General features: G+C 40.2%; 1 protein-coding gene across 3 annotated transcripts in view; it reads left to right on the forward strand.

The window, feature by feature from the left end:
• ATP10D (ATPase phospholipid transporting 10D (putative)) overlaps window positions 1-16,992 on the forward strand; it is a 52,781-nt gene that overhangs the window by 25,061 nt on the left and 10,728 nt on the right. For 2 of the 3 annotated variants that reach the window (XR_010372616.1, XM_064449374.1), the window contains exons 6-15: window positions 264-370; window positions 1,127-1,258; window positions 2,117-2,244; window positions 2,391-2,643; window positions 7,017-7,252; window positions 7,915-8,100; window positions 10,167-10,782; window positions 11,536-11,642; window positions 12,549-12,675; window positions 15,568-15,752. Coding sequence is in view for 2 of the 3 variants with exons in the window: in XM_064449374.1 (XP_064305444.1) it covers window positions 264-370; window positions 1,127-1,258; window positions 2,117-2,244; window positions 2,391-2,643; window positions 7,017-7,252; window positions 7,915-8,100; window positions 10,167-10,782; window positions 11,536-11,642; window positions 12,549-12,675; window positions 15,568-15,752 (2,077 nt within the window). In the remaining variant the exon portion in view is untranslated. Of the gene's footprint in view, window positions 1-263; window positions 371-1,126; window positions 1,259-2,116; window positions 2,245-2,390; window positions 2,644-7,016; window positions 7,253-7,914; window positions 8,101-10,166; window positions 10,783-11,535; window positions 11,643-12,548; window positions 12,676-15,567; window positions 15,753-16,992 lie in introns of those variants that run through there. The other variant, XM_064449375.1, reaches the window with a different exon arrangement.

Here is a 16,992-nt window from a genome sequence, read left to right on the forward strand (position 1 = left end):
GCTCTTTTCAGTAGTGCTGCCTGCTTCTCATATGCTAGCTGCCAAATGTTAGGTACAAGAAAATTTTAATACAGTGCCTACATGCCTGGATTTTCAAAGGTGATATGCATGCACGTTATTCTTTTGAAAAGTCCGATTGGAAATACCAGAATGGCAGTCAGTGACTAGCAGCTTCTTTGGGAAATCTGCTCCCTTATGGTTTTGCAAAGCCTGACTGGTAATTGCTGGAGTCCTACAGCTGAAGTAATGTGCTTTTTTTTCAGTGAGCATTCAAACAAGGATCGAGTGGGCCTCAGCAAAGAAAACTTACTGCTCCGAGGATGCACAGTAAGAAACACAGAAGCTGTTGTAGGCATAGTGGTATATGCAGGTTAGTGAACCACCTGGCTTTCACAGATTGCCTTGCACAGGTGCCTTGCAAACAAGATAGTTATGTGCTTTAAGAAGCAGTATCATACAAAGGGGAATGAATTAGGTGAGTAAAAACTTGAATCCAGCACAAGACAGCTTGAGTAATCGAGAAATGTTAAGAATGCATATCTGGGTTAAGTTTGTTTCCATTTTAGCAATGTAAAGAACTGATATGTCTGATTATTCATGGGAGGCCAGCTGTGTTCCATGTGAAGAGCTCCTTGTCCTCACCTGTTAGTTGCAATGGTAAACCCAGGTTTTGAAATGGACGTGGAGATGCATCGCTTGCTTAGGATTTTTTTCTGATCCAAATGTGAAGCTAGTGCTGTTCTTCAGTGTTCTGTATCAAAGGGCACAGGTTTTTAAACTAATCAATGTGATGTATCCAGCCAGATAGTTGTAATGCAGGTGCAGGATTTTATAGAAAATATTAGAAATATACAGAAAACATCAAGAATAAGATTGTTTCTATAGGAAGGAATAATATTGACAGTATGAAAGTTAATGTGTACATGACAGATTTTGGTTTAGCTTGTTCTGTTTTCTTTAGGACAGAATTCATATATTGTAGGAGCCGTTAGTTTGCTCATATTTATAATCTCTGTTCAAATATTAGTTGACAGAAATGTCCCATTTCCCAGAGCTTTAGAAATATAAATCACTTGTGGTTCTGATGCCTGCTGTTAGAGAATTTCAACCTGTGTTGTGGTTACAGGTCATGAAACCAAAGCCATGCTGAATAACAGTGGCCCTCATTACAAGCGCAGTAAATTGGAAAGAAAAGTGAACACTGATATTCTTTGGTGTGTTCTGCTTCTAATTTTGATGTGTTTAACTGGTGCAATAGGTAAGTGAGTATCAGCAGACTCCTGCTATTTTCCTCTCTCAGCCTACAATGCTTAGTGTTGTATTTTGGGGCTGATTCATTTTAACAGCCCATCTCAGAAACTGCCTTTATCCCTGTGTAATTCCCTAGCTGCTGGGGATGCTGCCAGGTTTTAGTATATGTTGTCATGTTTAATGTGGAGTGTAGTCAAGAAGGGTGTTCCTGGTGTGAGTTCTTAGGTCTGGAACCTGTTTCTCAGATTCATTTTTTTCTCTCACTAATTGCTCTGCAGACTCCTACTTTCTCTTAGAATTTTTCAGGTAACATGAGATGCATGTACAGCATTGCGGGGAGAGGCCTAGTGTCACTAGAGTTGTAAGGACTTGATATTTGAGGGATTGATGAAATAGCACACTTGAGTAAATCTAAGCAGACTAACTTTTATGACAAATTAAAAAGGTGTTTAAAACATGTTTTAAAAAAAAACTTATTCAGCCTACACTTAATAATGATGACATGGTGGTGTCCACAGGTTAACTAAAACCTGGGCAAGCAAGAATAATAAAATTAATTGCCAGAGGTTTTTCTGGGAGGGGGAAAAAAAAAGTGTTTATCAAGTGTAGTTTGTATTTCTTTCGTTCTGAGATATGCTGTATAGATGTGCTGTTTATAGAAATGCATGTAAGGTATTTATTAATGTGTGCATTGATACTTAATTAAATTTTAATGGTGTTCCTGATGAGGGAAAAACTCAAGAAAAAATTAATAGTTTAAAAGCTGAGAAAGAACTGTGGAGTAAAAAACAGCTAACACTGTGACCCTGAACTGTGATACAGTTTACATACAACTGACCGACTTTATCTTGTTCTTGTTTTCAAGGCCATGGAATTTGGTTAAATAGGTATTCAGAAATACCTTTTTTTAACATCCCTGAGCCGGATGGGAAATCTATTCCTCCAGCATTAGCAGGGTTCAATATGTTCTGGACGATGATCATTTTATTACAGGTAACTTTAATCTGCTTTGAACATGGGTCATATTCTGATCTCATTTATATCCTTGAAGTAACTCTTCAGCTTCAGTAGAGCTACTTCATGTTTGTAACTGGCCGAAGAGTTTGGTTTTATTTAATTCCCATGTTTTATTTTGGTAGGTCTTGATCCCAATTTCTCTCTATGTTTCAATTGAAATTGTCAAATTGGGACAAATTTATTTAATACAGAATGACATTGATTTTTACCATGAGAAAACAGACTCAACAATTCAGTGTCGAGCACTGAATATTGCTGAAGACCTTGGCCAGATTCAGTATATCTTCTCTGACAAGACTGGAACGCTTACTGAAAATATGATGGTTTTTCGGAGGTGCAGCATTGCAGGACAGGAGTATTGCCATGAGGAAAATGGTAAGACACTAAACCTGTGTTCGCAGTGGGTCATTTTTCTCTTCTCAGAGAAGCTGAAAGTTTTGACAGGGGTCCGGTGGACTTCATGAGGTTTGTGTGGCCATACACACTCACAGCAGGTATAAATTCAGACTGATCCTACTAATAGCCATGCATCTTTCCCCATTGTTTAGATCCCTTCATATATAGTGTGTTAAGATACTCAAAGGCTGTATGTAAAGCTAGTTAACTTCCAACATATTTGATACCACTAACAAAATATTGTCGCTCTGGAAGAAGTCATGTCTGCTTTGTTTTCCTTCTCTCCTTGCAATATTTAGAACCCAGAACATTGGAAAATTGCCATCTAGTCTTTCCTCTCTCTCTTTTTTTTTTTTTTCTCCAACTAGAGTGCCAATGCTTACCTGGCATTTTAAGGTTCAAACATCCTGTTGACTGCCATAGCAGTGTACCACCTTCATGTAGTATATCTTAAGGCTCCAATTTGACATAATGTTGCCCTTGAGGGTACAGAAACCCAAATAAAATAAATACTGAAGTCAGAGCTTTAACAGTAATGTTAAGGTGCAAGTCAAGCAGATGTGTGTATGTGTGTGTTAAGGCTGCAAAGATGAGTACCTCCATCAAAAATAATGACTGTTCTTACATCTCACACACCATTTATTGTCAGCCAAAAAGTCAACAGGTGGCGTTGCTGGATAGGTGCTGCCTCATTGCCTAATAGCGTAGCATCTTTCAGTATACATTTCCTGAGAGCCTACTTGAAGCCTTCTGGCAGCCAGGAGAAAATAACGCTCCAGACAAGAGAAAATTGGGCAGTGACATGAAGTCTGTGATTCAATTAGCTATTTTATTAGTTAGGTAAACCCACAAATTTTTTATTACTGTTACTGTATGGAAGTACTAGTAGCTGCAGACATTTGCTATTTTGCTTGTGGGCTACTTTGCAGTTTTTCCATATGAGATCAAAGGTGAGGTGCTGACAGGTGGACACGTGAAGCAGAGCTGTGTATTAAACCCCCCTTTGTGGTTTTGGTGGTTTTGCTGCCAGATAGAACTGCTCACAACTGTGAGCAAAAGGCACACCCTGCTGGCCACAGCAATGAATCAGTTCAGCCCTTCTTTTGTTGTGTCACAGGAGCAGATGGTTACAAACCATTTTTACAGTAATTTCTGCACATATTTTGAAAATTTTATGGTGCAGGTGTCCAGGTGCTTGTTTGGCTTTGCATATTTATACTGGGAAGGATGACAACAGCAAAATGGGAAGAAATATTTCTAAGTTTCGTGCTTGGTGAATGAACAACTTAAAAAGTAGAATATATTTTCAGAGTATTTTCTAAAGGAAGGAAAAGTATTTCAGAAGAGATAAACAAGAGAGTAGTGTGAATTGTGTAGCTGTGGCTGATCCAGGTCTCATTGTGCCAGGGAAAGTATCTCCACCACTTACTTCTGCTAGTAGTTCACTTAGACTTATCTTCTAAAAGATGAGTGTGCTAAATATGTTTATAATTATTTCCTTCTGTGCCCTGTCTTTAACCCGGAGGGTAAGCATCTGCTTCTTCCTAAAAAATCTAGAGATTATGTGATCCCTGAAAATCAGTTTGAAAAATGTTGGAGGTCCTGTGTTTTTGTAGTTTTAGTCCTGTTTTATGTTTGTTCAGTTGCATAGAGCTGCTATGTTCAGGGCTCCTGCTACATATAGTAGGAGTTGCAGTGCAAGACAGTGCAGTCTTTTGCATACAAGCCACTTAGTCTGTACATATATTTCTGTATTTATGGCTGTATTACCCAGGGTAAAGAGATGTGCATGAGGGAAGCACACAACAGCAATGACTGTGATTCAGTATAATCCTCCATATAGGTGCCCCCGTGCATTGTTCTGTCTAAAGTAACGTGCGCCTCTTGGACCATGGCAGCAGAGCAGTGTGGTGTTATAAGAGGTGCCACATATATTAGCTCAAACAGAGCATGCAGGCTTCTCAGCAGCCTGGAAGCATAGCGGAATGGGCATGTGTTATCCAAACCTGCCTCTACAAACACGTACTAAGTCACTGCTGCTGCTTTCTGGTGAAAGGTATCAATACCACATATGGGGTATTATATTTGGTAGTTGTGGAGAGCCACAGATTCTTATGCTCCCACCTATCTTTTTTTTAAAAAGAACTAATTTTATTCATGTTGACATCAGGGAGATGGCCTGCCAACAAATGTGTAAGCTCTAGTCTCCCTAATTTCCTTGGACTCATCAGAATGGCAGGATGAGGGACAGGAAGCTTTAATTTATATTCCAGAAAGAGAAGACAACAGGAAAGAAAGAGAACTTAACAGGCTAGTGAATCTGGTAGCTCGTTTCCTGAACATAGCTAAGCTCCTGAGCTTTGGCTAGGAGGAAGAGGATTCACAGTGACGTAATAAACCAGTTCCCATCTCATTTTGAGCACCAGAGCTGGGGACTCTGAACTGTGGGTAGGTTTCCTGTTTGCATAAAACCGAGTAATATCCTACTTTTCACACTTTCCTGTACAGTGGCTGCCACCTTAAATAAGAAAATAGAGGATTAGTGGTGTGGCAGGAGACGTCGGTATGTTAATGCTGATGTTTCCTACGATGCCGTTGTTTGTATTCCCACTTTAATGAAATAAATAAGCAAGGCACAATGCTCTGAACAGTTTTTACATGCTGTTGTTGGATGCAGACATTGAACTGCTAGTGCAACTCATTGCATGCTGTTGTTACAGTGATAGATAAAAACTTGAAAGCTAAATAGTGTACAGTGATCCAGTGCTGTCTGGATTGAGATTGCAGCCTCTTGAATGTGGTCAAACACTATCCCAGAACTCCAGTGCAAACACTTGGGTATGTTCTTCATGAGCACGTGATAGTGTAGGTGTGTTTCCATTTGCTGCAGAGTTTCTTTACTGATCTTCCCAGCTAGATTTGTGGGGCATGGAACTACATTTATGTCTTTGGTGCAAAGGTGTTAGGCATGTCAATACAAAGTTTTATTACAGAAACCTGCTTTTCAGTTAAATACTCAGAAAATGTGTGTGTGTGAGGGGGCGTCCAACACAGAACTTATAAGAAACACAGTTTCAATGAGTTCCTGCTGGAAGCTGTACTTGTCAAACCACTGGAATACAATCCTGATCTATCATAAAATAATTGGGCTAGATAACGTATCAGGCCTGTTTCTCTGGCCTATGGCAGAGTTGTTGCTATCATTCTTTATGAATATATTTTTTTGTTTCTTCAGGACTTCCGGTGATGACTAATTCACTGCTCAGGCATTCTGTTCTAGTATGTCATGTCTTCTCTGAAAAAGTTTTGCTGATAGCTAGCCTGAGTCTGTCTTGCCACAATACAGGACTGTTGTGTCTCTTGTTACCCACAGTGTGCACATAAAATGGGTGTCGTGGTTCAGCCTCAGCTGGCAACTAAACACCATGCAGCCACTCGCTCACTCCCCTACCCCTCTGGGATGGGGGACAGAATTGGAAGAGCAAAAGAAAAAAAACTTGTGGGTTGAGATAAGAACAGTTTAATAATTAAAATAAGATAATAATGATAATAATAATTATTATAGTAATAACAATAAGGATAATATAATAAAAATGAAAAGGGAAAAAAACAGAAACACAAACGATACAACCACTCACCACCCGCTGCCCGTCCCTGAGCTGCAATTGCTGCCTGCCTCCCCCGGCCACCTCCTCCCAGTTCACATACTGGGCATGACATTACATGATATGGAATATCCCTTTGGCCAGTTTGAATCCGCTCTCTTGGCTGTGCCCCCTCCCCTCCTGGCTTCTTGTGCACCCGGCACAGCATGGGGGAGCTGGAAAAGTCCTTGACTAGTGCAAGCGCTGCCCAGTAACAGCCAAAACATCAGTGTGTTACCAACATTGCTTTCATACTAAGTCCAAAGCACAGCACTGTGCCAGCTGCAGTGAAGAAAATTAACTCTATCCCAGCTAAAACCATGACAACAGGCTATTTCCTTTCTCTATGCAACTGCCCTTCATTTACTTGAAGACTGTTATTGACTCCCATCAATATGCCCTTCTGGAGGCTGTGAAACTCCAGCTTATTTTAACATTTCCATGCGGTTCATGTTGTCTAGAACCCTGATCATTCTTGCTCCCTCTTCTGGATTCACTCCAGTGGAGTGTTGCTCTTGAAGTGCAGTGTCCCAAACAGGAAGTCAGTGTGGTGGCTTGTTACGGGTTTTATTTTTCATAAGTGGTGGATTATTCTTAACTATATACTAAATGACTTCCTTAAAAATTTTGTTTCCTGAACTTCCAAGCAGTGTTTTACACAAGTTTCTTTTTGCTCATGGAACAATAATTTTGTTTCTCTTTCCACAGCAAAGAGGTTGGAATCCTACCAAGAGATGGATTCAGAGGATGAGGATTCAGTTGATCATCGGAGTGGCTCTTCAATCCCTATGTCAAAATGGCGGAGGCACAACTGCAGAGCTATGAATGAACCATTGAACAGAAAGTCTTTGAATCAGTTGTCTGGTAGTTATCCCGCCATAGGAAGGGAAGATGGAGGAGGTGATGTTCCCCACTCAGGACACGTTGCTTTCAGCAGCCCCATTGTAAGTAAAAGTTGTTGGTTTTGAAGCTAAATTTCTGAAGTAACTCATGAAGGAATATCTTTTTACCCCCTGTGATCAGTGCGCTTGTCATTTAAGAAATCCTTTCTCTCCTCTGTCAAAACCAGATCCTCCCATGATTGCTTGGCTGCATCATATTTGCAGCTGACATTGCAGATATTCATTGGGTCACAAAGGTGTATGCTTTGGTTCTTGCTGCTGTAAGTCCGTGATCACTCCAGCTAAAATGACCAGCTTCATCTTAGTAATAGTTTGTTCTTCTGTTTTAAGAGGTTTCTAGTATTTTGTTTTGATTTTAGTAGGAAATATCTAGATGGCCAATATTTATGGGAGGTTATGAGATGTAAAAACTCTGCTTCTGTACCTGAAGGTGTCTAAATAGCATTCAGCGTATTTAATCTCTGTTGAAGTGCCTATGAAATAGGGCTCTGCTGTCTACCATTCTGGGCATGAAGTTTGCCATTTTCAGTGGGCTAGCACAAAGCAGTGAAGACACCAGAGTGTTCCTCTATTTCCTAGTATAGCCAGCTCAGCAGCTGACAGGAAGGAAGTTCTACACTTCATTCATCTGTAACTGATTTAACCTCCAAAAACTGAGATTGAGCTTATATCCTAATGGACAGTTTTGTTCATTTCATCAATAGGAGACGGATGTTGTACCAGACGCACAACTGCTGGAGAAGTTCAGTCAAATTTCTTCTCATTCCTATCAACAGCAAGAAGTCAGCAGCAAGTTATCTTTGGAGACAGTGTACATTGCCGACTTCTTTCTTGCTCTGGCAATCTGTAATACTGTTGTAGTTTCAGTCCCCAATCAGCCACGTCAGAAGGTAAGAAGGCCTTATTTTTGGCTATTTGGCCTTATTCATAAATAAATGAGCTCCCTTTGGTTTGATTACAAAAGTTTAAAATGTTTAACTGTCATTTAAAAAATTATCCTTTCCTCCTCTACTGGTTTGTCCTGTTAGAAAGAAGGGGATTGCTGTAAAGCTGCGGAGTGCAATGAGTTAATGTGTAATATAATGCTGGTAATGTTTTTCCAATGCAGAAAAACTTGCTTTCAATATTCTTGCTTCTATGTATAGACTGTAACTGTTACAAGACAGACTTTGAGATTGATTTGCAATCATGATTTTTTGTATATTCTAGTTATCTTTCTCCAGATATGTGCATAGCTTCCTTTAAGAGTAGCTTAATACTCAGGTTACCTTTACAAATAGGTTATTGTTGGCTGAAAGGTACGAATAATCTCAGAAGACTCCCAGAATACTGGAACTGAGAATGCTCTTACCTGTTCCTTGATTATTTAAATAGATTTTCAGCAAAAGTATGGAAGATCAAATTTTGTAATTGTAGTAATCTGAAGAAAAAATGCTTTGCAGTATGACATAAAGCAGTCTCACATTGAACATACAGTGCATTTGTTAGACTGTCCTGATTTAATGGTCTGGAGTGTGTTTAAGTCTTCCTGAGACCACTTGTTGTTTTCAGAGTACAGGACCTACCATTTATTTAAAGATACTACTATCTTTTTAATTTTTTTTTTGGTTTTTTTGGGTGGGGGATTTTCATAACCCCACCTTTTACCAATTTCAACTGTGTTGCAGGAAAATTCCCAAGTTCAGCTTTGATTTCTTTCCCCCCCATCCCCAGTGATTTCCATTTGTTGACTTTGTCTTTTGAAAAAAATGTTAATGACATGCAGGTCTAGATTTTGGTGTCCATCTAGGCAGTGAACCTACAGCTATGGCTGGAGACATTCCCAAAAGGTATCCTCTGGAGTATAAAGTACCTCCTATGTATAAATAAGCCTGGTACTTTAATGTGCTTCCAGGCATTCCCAGAAAGTGTAGTAGGCAGCCTACAGGTCCATGTATGGTTGGGGCCACTCTGTTCGTAGTTATTAATCAGCCATTCCTTAAAGGTGATATAGAAAATATACGGTATTTCTGGATGACTTGCTAGCAGGGGAGAAGATATTCAGGTCACTAGGATGTAGGTTGGGAGGGACAGTGTGTCATGAGGTTTCTGAGTTCATGATTAGGGCTCATGAAAGAGCTCAAGGCAGTGGAAGGTTTCAGTGTTGCCCTAGGGTGAGGCGATGAAAGGATGCTCCTAGTCTCTGTTTCAATGATGCTGAGTGGAGACACATGACAACTTGTGTGAAATTGCAGTAGAACTGAAGCCAGAACCTGTCCTTTATGCTTTTCAGTGGCAAAGGAGAACATGCTTCCTGGTGATAACTCATTCTTAACTCTTCACCAGTAATGAGAAATGAATGTTAGCCTTGCATGCCTTATTTCTTGTTTGTAAGCTGTTAGCTGCCTAACTCTTGCGAATAGCAGTAAGCCAATTATTTTGTAAAATTTATGAGAGGGGAACTGTCTTTTGTTTTCAATTCAGATATTTAAGAAGTATTGATAAGGTACTGTGTTTTTAACAGTACTTGTAGCTAGTTACTCTGAGGGGTATGGAGTTGTTCTCTTCTTCACAAGTGTCTTGCTAATTCAGAACAAGAATTAAAGTGTTTAGTTGCATTTGCCACAACTTCTAAAAGTTATAATGTCATGCTATTTCATTACTGAAACAGTTCAAAAGAGAAGTATTACATGGAGTCATGAATCAAACTTGGAATGCATACAGTTTTCAGATCTGCAGTATTTTTACAATTCTTTTGGTTTGAATAATGAAGCTCTTACAGAAGCTGTTTAGTGTACTCATACAGTTATATGTTTAATTGAGCTGGCCACCTTTAATACAAGCAATCAAACTCATGGTAAATTGTAAGATACTACATTCATTAAGAAACATACATAGTTTGAAAGCTGTCCTTTTTTAATATAAAAAAAAAATTAAGATTTTAACCCAAATGCTTTCTCTAACTGTTCTGTTCCAGATGAGACTTTCTTCTCTGGGTAGGATGCCTATTAAATCACTTGAGGAAATCAGGCAGATGTTCCAGAGGTTGTCAGTCCGGAGACCAAGTTCCTCCCCATTTCCAAGTGTAAAAGAGTCATCATCTGAAAGCCCCAATAGTTTTGTGAGCAAACTGTCTATTTTCAGAATGAAACTGGCTTCACCTGCTTTGGATGCAGCTACTCAAAGGACTGCTGAGCCTCACAATACTGACAGCCCAGAAAATTCCCAAGTGCCCCAAGAACTAGATATGGTGAATGTAGCTGCTGGCTGTGAACGCAACAGTGCTGTGTCATCTATTGAATTGTCTCCCTTACCTAAGCTGTGTTATGAAGCTGAGAGTCCAGATGAAGCTGCCTTAGTTCACGCTGCTAGGGCTTATAAATGTATTTTACAGTCTAGGACTCCAGATCAAGTAACTGTGGACTTCGCAGGTCTGGGATCTTTAACATTTCAGCTTTTACATATCCTGCCTTTTGATTCAGTGCGGAAAAGGATGTCAGTGGTGGTTCGGCATCCAGTCTCCAACAAAGTGGTGGTGTACACAAAAGGTGCGGACTCAGTCGTGATGGATTTGTTGAGAACAGCATCTGAAGGTATCTATAGAACTTCTAATTCTTGGATCACCTTTGTCAGTCTTCAGTATAGTTGCGAAAGGGAGTTTGGTTTGTATGTTCCTTGGCTGGCTGATCTCAGTGAGGAAGAGGGATATTTCCAATTCCAAGAGTGGATTCTAGCTCACCCAACATTAGACTTCTAAAGTCTAAATAAAAAGTCTCTGTAGGCCATGGGGCAGAAACAGTACCTCCAAAATCTGTTATCTTACTAGGGGGGTAATTTCACGTCTGGAGGTGCCTCTCATTACTTTGATTCTCAAAGTAAACTTTGGACATCTAGAATTTAGGTTCCAAGTTAGGTGAGTTGAATGCCTGTCTGAATAGTCCACCCCTAAACAGTTATTTATAAAAAAGCTTTTCTGCAACTGCCCTTTTAGCTTCCTTTCTCCCTCTAGACCAGTGACAGTAAAGCTGCTTGGTGGGCTGTGGCCCAGTTCATTTTAGAATATAATTTTATTTTAGTATAACATTTTAATATACTAGTGGCATCCAAAGATGTATCAGTACCAGATGGGTTCCCCCTCACTGCTTGTGCAGGCTGGTGCACTGCCTGCTCACTATAGATATGGCCACAGAACATTGTGCAGGCATGAAGATACATTCACAGTTAAAATAAAACCTGTTAACATCTTGGTGTTTTTAAAATGTATTTAGACCTTCAAAATTTTCTTCTAAATTTAGCCTGGAGAATGCATATTTAATTTTCTTTCTTTGCTTTTTGTGTGATAATAGGTACTAATGAATCAGAAATGGAACAAAAGACTATTAAAGAGAAAACTCAGAAGCATTTGGATGACTATGCCAGAAGAGGACTGCGCACTCTGTGTATTGCTAAGAAGGTATTCCTTTTAATACATATTTTTAAGAAAGTTTAAGTCTGTGACCAACCTGAGTGGTATCAGCAATGGAGCAGACATCACCACTTCTAGACAGATGCTTCCATTGCTGCATTTGGTTTATCCTTATGTTCTTTCAGGAGGAATTTGTAAGTTGACCCAAATCAACTCCTGACTTCTGTTAGATTGCCATAGTTTTTGTCATTTTAGGGTGCTGAGCTGTTTAATAGCCTAATTCTAGAACAGGCATTGTCAAATAGCCTGATTTTTAAGAGTCCTGAGCGGGTCTCCTTGTGTGAAACTTAGCCCGGTCAGAATTCCAGACACGGAAAACAAATGAAGTCAGACCTGTTTTAGTGGGGTTTACAAACAGTTTGCTGTGTTACAAGTTCTGGATGCAAAACTTAAGTGATGTTTTGAGATTCCATTTTAAATTCAAGTCTGTCTAGAAGTAAGATTCCATAGGGATTGCAACAGGCAAGAAACCTCTTTACAAAGCCTTATGCAGAGTGAAAGTACAGGCCGTGTAGCTGTACACAGTCATAAAACTCTACACAGGTGTGCAGTGATTCTGTGGCTGTGTCAATGCTGCAATTAGAGCGCAGTAAGGAGAGTATGCTATGTTCACTGGCCTGTCTACCTTCCATCTAAATGGAAATCTCTCAGGCAGCTTCAGGAACCCTCAAGGTGCCAGTGAGTAACCTGGCTTGTGAAGCCTGGCAAAGTAATCTAACACTATGAACATTGTACTAAATCCATGGACATGTTGGGTCACGTACGTAATGCACTGCCAGGGGCTGCACTTCTAGATTCAGTATGTGGACAAAAGAAGTAACTGTGAGGACACTTTTGAGGTGCCTTTGAAATCACAGTATAGATACATGCCATATGTTTTCTTTCCCTCTGTAGGTGATGAGTGATGCAGAATATGCAGAGTGGTTAAATCATCATTTTTTAGCAGAAACTAGTATTGACAATAGGGAGGAGCTGCTGCTTGAATCTGCCATCAGGCTGGAGACCGAACTAACTTTGCTGGGTAGGTAGAAAATGCTTTAACTCCCAGGGAACTGCTTATGATGTTCATAATTGGAGTTTACCTGCAGAGAGCTATGCTAACCTCAATTTGTGTAACATAGCTTTCTACAAACCTAGAATTTATTGTCAGTCCTGAATTTTCATAAATCTTGCTGGTAAGTTTGGACTAGTTGCAAAACACACTGAAGACAGCTAGTGTGCCTCTGTTGTTTGTAAAGGGTAAAGTTTTACTGATTTTTTTTTTTTTTTTTAAATTGGGTTTGGTTTTAGTGTCATCATAATAAGCATGTGAAATGATAATAACAAATCACAGGCCTGCCTGAGCAAACATTCACAGGTATCCCACTTCTGGACATGTTTTCCATCAGTGGTGCATTTGTGGTGCAGCAGGTATGCTTGTGCTGCGTCCTCCTGTAATAACATGGAGATAAGAAGTCAGGCACGCTTCTGCAGGAACCATTCCTCTGATTCAGCTGTGCAGAAATGGGGAGGCCAAATAAAAATTAAAAACGTTCAGTGTAGATGTGTAAAAGGTAAACTGCAGGCAGTCTGGGATAATAGCTCTAGAGGACTGCCCAGAAAATAACCTTTGGAAAACAAAGTGCAAAGATCTGACTGTGGTGGTAAAGGCAGCTTGATCTAGAAGCTGAAGAGAAGACAGATCCTTTTGTGTGGAAAGGCGTTACTTCCCTCATTTTGTGCCACATCTGCTCAGGGCAAATGCCATAAACCTTGATACTGAAAGGAATTCTGGGAATACTGGCTTATGTTTCTGGAGAGAAGTCAGAGCAGTGCTGCTAGATGCTGTAGTTTTAAGGGTACCCTTTTGCACTAGAGTCAGCAGAAGGAGGTCTGGTTGCTGTGGAGACCTGCTGTCCTGCAGGCCAAGACGTTTTTTTTGTCTTGTGTCTCTGGTGGGACAGTAAGCAATATGGGTTGGCCCTAATTTTAAATGGGAGTGAGAATAAGAGGGGTAAATGTCTTCATACTACCAAGGCACTTGCTTTCAGTACCTCTGCTAGCTTAGTTACCCCTGCCTGGGGCATATGTACACTGTGGTCTGCAGAGTAGGACTACTTAGAGCACTACTTATCCTGCTTCTCTGAGCCTGCCTTTGCTCTCTTAATAAACATTACAGCTACAGCTGTAACTCTGACTGTCCTCTTAGGACTGAGAAATGAAGACTTTGTTCTCAAAGAACAACAAGCAAAAATTCAAATCGTCTCAGTATTGTCAGGATCATGGAGGACAGCAGTGGTTTGTAGTCCACTGCATAGGCAGGTATGAATCCGTATGGCTATATATAAAGCCTCAGGCCTTTATCTGAATGGAAATCCATTTCTGGAAAGAATAATCCTAATGTGCAGTACTTAACTAAGCACAGAACTGGGTCTCAGCAGTGCACATATCAAAACTGGCTTCTGCTGGATTACGAAGTGATCAAGTACCTCAGAAGGGGAGTGTTAAGCGTATAAAGTGCCCAAGTTGAAACAACATTCTTCTCTCTTCCCTCTATACCTGGCAGTGTCTCTCAAAGAAGCTTGCATCAAATAGATCCCAGCATCTTCCTTCCTGCCTCTTGTTGACTTGCATCAAAATGCAGGCAGAGTACAGAGCAAGGACCTGGTGGTTTTCATCTTCTTGGTGACCAGGGGCCGTGAGCTCTGTGCCCTGTTGGCAGCTGCTTACTGAAGAAATTACTGTAGCATCAGAAATTTGCCTGACCTTCTGGCTCTTGTTCAACCCATATGACAGTCAGTGCTTTATATACAAACTGCTGGCTAGAGTCCCACACTAGAAACATGCTAGAAGAAAAAACTTTGCTTTGAATTTTTTTATTGTTTGTCTTCCAGAATGAACCAAGCTGCAACTGGCTGAAGTTTCTTTCTGAGAAACTCTCTTAACCTGAGAATCCCACAAGCCGAACCATGTCTCCTGGTTATGATTTAGTACCATTTGTGTTGTGAAAAAGCCATGAGAAAGTCCTGTACCGTAATAAATCACTGGCACTGCAGCTTTTCAAAGATGGTTCTGCTTTATGCTAATGATGTGTTACCTCGTTGTTACCAGAGCAGAAGATTTTATAAGCTGGTTTTAGGGACACAGGTCTGCCTGCTGTGTACACCAGAAAAGAGGATACCTCTGTTAAAGTCTGTATTTTTTGTTTTCTAAATATTTCTATCACCACTAAGGGGTGTGTGTTAGAGCAGGTGTTTCCTCCCTGTGGGGGAATATGTCGAGGCTGGCAGTACGGGCAGGAGGAAGGGCAAAACACAAGAGTTCAGTGCTATGAATTGAAAGGACCTGGGATAGGAGGTACTGCAGCAATGAGTGGTTGAGAAACCTGATGATGAATGGCAGGTGTTAGCAGCAGTGTGCAAAAATATAAGAAGAGGGGATTTTGGTGTGGAAAAGATGAGGGCTTGGGACAAGAGATACAGAGAATTCAGCCTGGAGCAGAGCTGAGAATAAGGAAGAGAACTGGGCCTTGATGTAGGAAGGATTGTGGTGATACATGAAAGAAGGTTTGGGGTAGTCTGAGGCAGGAGGGAGTGGGAATAATGGAGTATATCTGTCATGAGAAGCCTGGGAGTCTGTGTCCCACAGCCATTATGGGATGAAACAATCATGAGAATGACAGAAGTTGGCTTAAAAGGGTCTTGTGAAGAGTTGGAGGCTTCTCAGGCTGTAACAAGGGTATGTGTCAGCAATCTCGCATGTGATGGGCTCTGGGACAGAAAGATGTGGAAGGGAGGAATTCCCAAGCATGTCCCAGTAGGATGTCCGGTTTGGTGCATGGATACACACAGAGGACCATCTTGTCCTCTCACTCTTGCAGCGTTTCGATTTTGGAAATACAGCAGCACTAATCCTTCTGCTTGTCTAAATTAAGGTGCCACTGGCATTGAAGATCGCCTGCAGGAGGGTGTTCCAGACACAATACAGGCATTACGGAAAGCAGGAATAAAAATATGGATGCTGACAGGTGACAAGAGAGAGACAGCTGTCAACATTGCCTATGCTTGTAAACTGCTGGAACCGGATGACAGAATCTTCACTCTCAAATCACAGAGTAGGGTGAGTGGAAAATTACACTTCAGGTTTTTTTTTCTTCTTCTCTGCTGAAAAATTCAGTCAGGTTACATCACAGGGCAGTACGGAAAAATAATGTTCTCTGCTTTTCCAGTTGACCAAATACAGCATGATTTCTTGGAAAATGAAAATACTGGAAAACTGATGATTTGCTTCCTTGCGGGTAAAATATGAAATCCTTTGTATGTAACATCTGTTTCTTTATATACAGTTCCTAAATTATGAATAATTATTTTAATTGAATAGACTGTTTAATTTCTCTTTGTGGTAGGTTAGAGAGTTGACATGCCTCATGTGTTATTAGAGATTTCAAACGGCTGTGAGTTATAGCATATTAGCAATGTAAGAATTATTGTCATGCAAATTCTATTGAATTAAGTTTTGTGCTGCTTTGTGTAATATGTTCGCTCAGCCCTGCTTGTCTTGCATAATTGTACAAAGAACTGTCTCATTAAAGTACGTTGCGCGCTATTCAAGAAGACTAATCTGCCAACAGTTTTATCAGAGGAAAAGTCACCTTCCGCCCACCACCCAGTAATTGAGTCATGTGGTAGTGGTTAAAAGTGCTGCTGTGTTGGGTGGCAAGTTTAATTCTAATTAATCATTCTGTCCTCTTGTGGATGCTTATAACCAGCTGGTTTTCACATCTTGATTTTTATAAATTTTGGGTTTGTTTAGAGAGAAATTTCTAACTGTAACTTGTAAAGCCGATGTACGAAACGTCTGTCCTCAGAGCAGAGATATGAATTCTGAGACTTCTGTAAAGGACTGGAGGATTTTTCTAAGACCTTTAGTTTTAAATTTTTTCTCTGCTTATATGTTACTTTAGAAATTCAATTTGTATCTGCCATAAAAGATTGTGTGGCAAGTGGTAACTGTGGGGAAAATAAAGTGAAAAAGAAAGGATTTTTAGTCCAGTTGTGTTTGAGGAAAGCCTGGGGTTTGATTTTTCACGAACACTTTTCTCTTCCTTTTTTTCCTACGAGTGTCTTACCTACAGTAAGAAATAAGCCCCTTTTGCGGAAGTGCTCATCCTCCCTCTAACTGGACTTTGAAATAAAAAATAGGCAGGATTTGATACTGTTGAATTTCAAAGTAAAATAATGAGAAGATGTAAGAATATGTATCGTCTTCTATATAGCACGCACATTACATATATTGTTATCAAGAATCTTTTGGGCATCTTATATTGATTCTGGCAAGGTAGAAAATTCCACAAGGCCAG

This window comes from Phalacrocorax carbo, chromosome 4, assembly GCF_963921805.1.
Source record: "Phalacrocorax carbo chromosome 4, bPhaCar2.1, whole genome shotgun sequence".
In the NCBI taxonomy this organism is placed as follows: domain Eukaryota; kingdom Metazoa; phylum Chordata; class Aves; order Suliformes; family Phalacrocoracidae; genus Phalacrocorax; species Phalacrocorax carbo.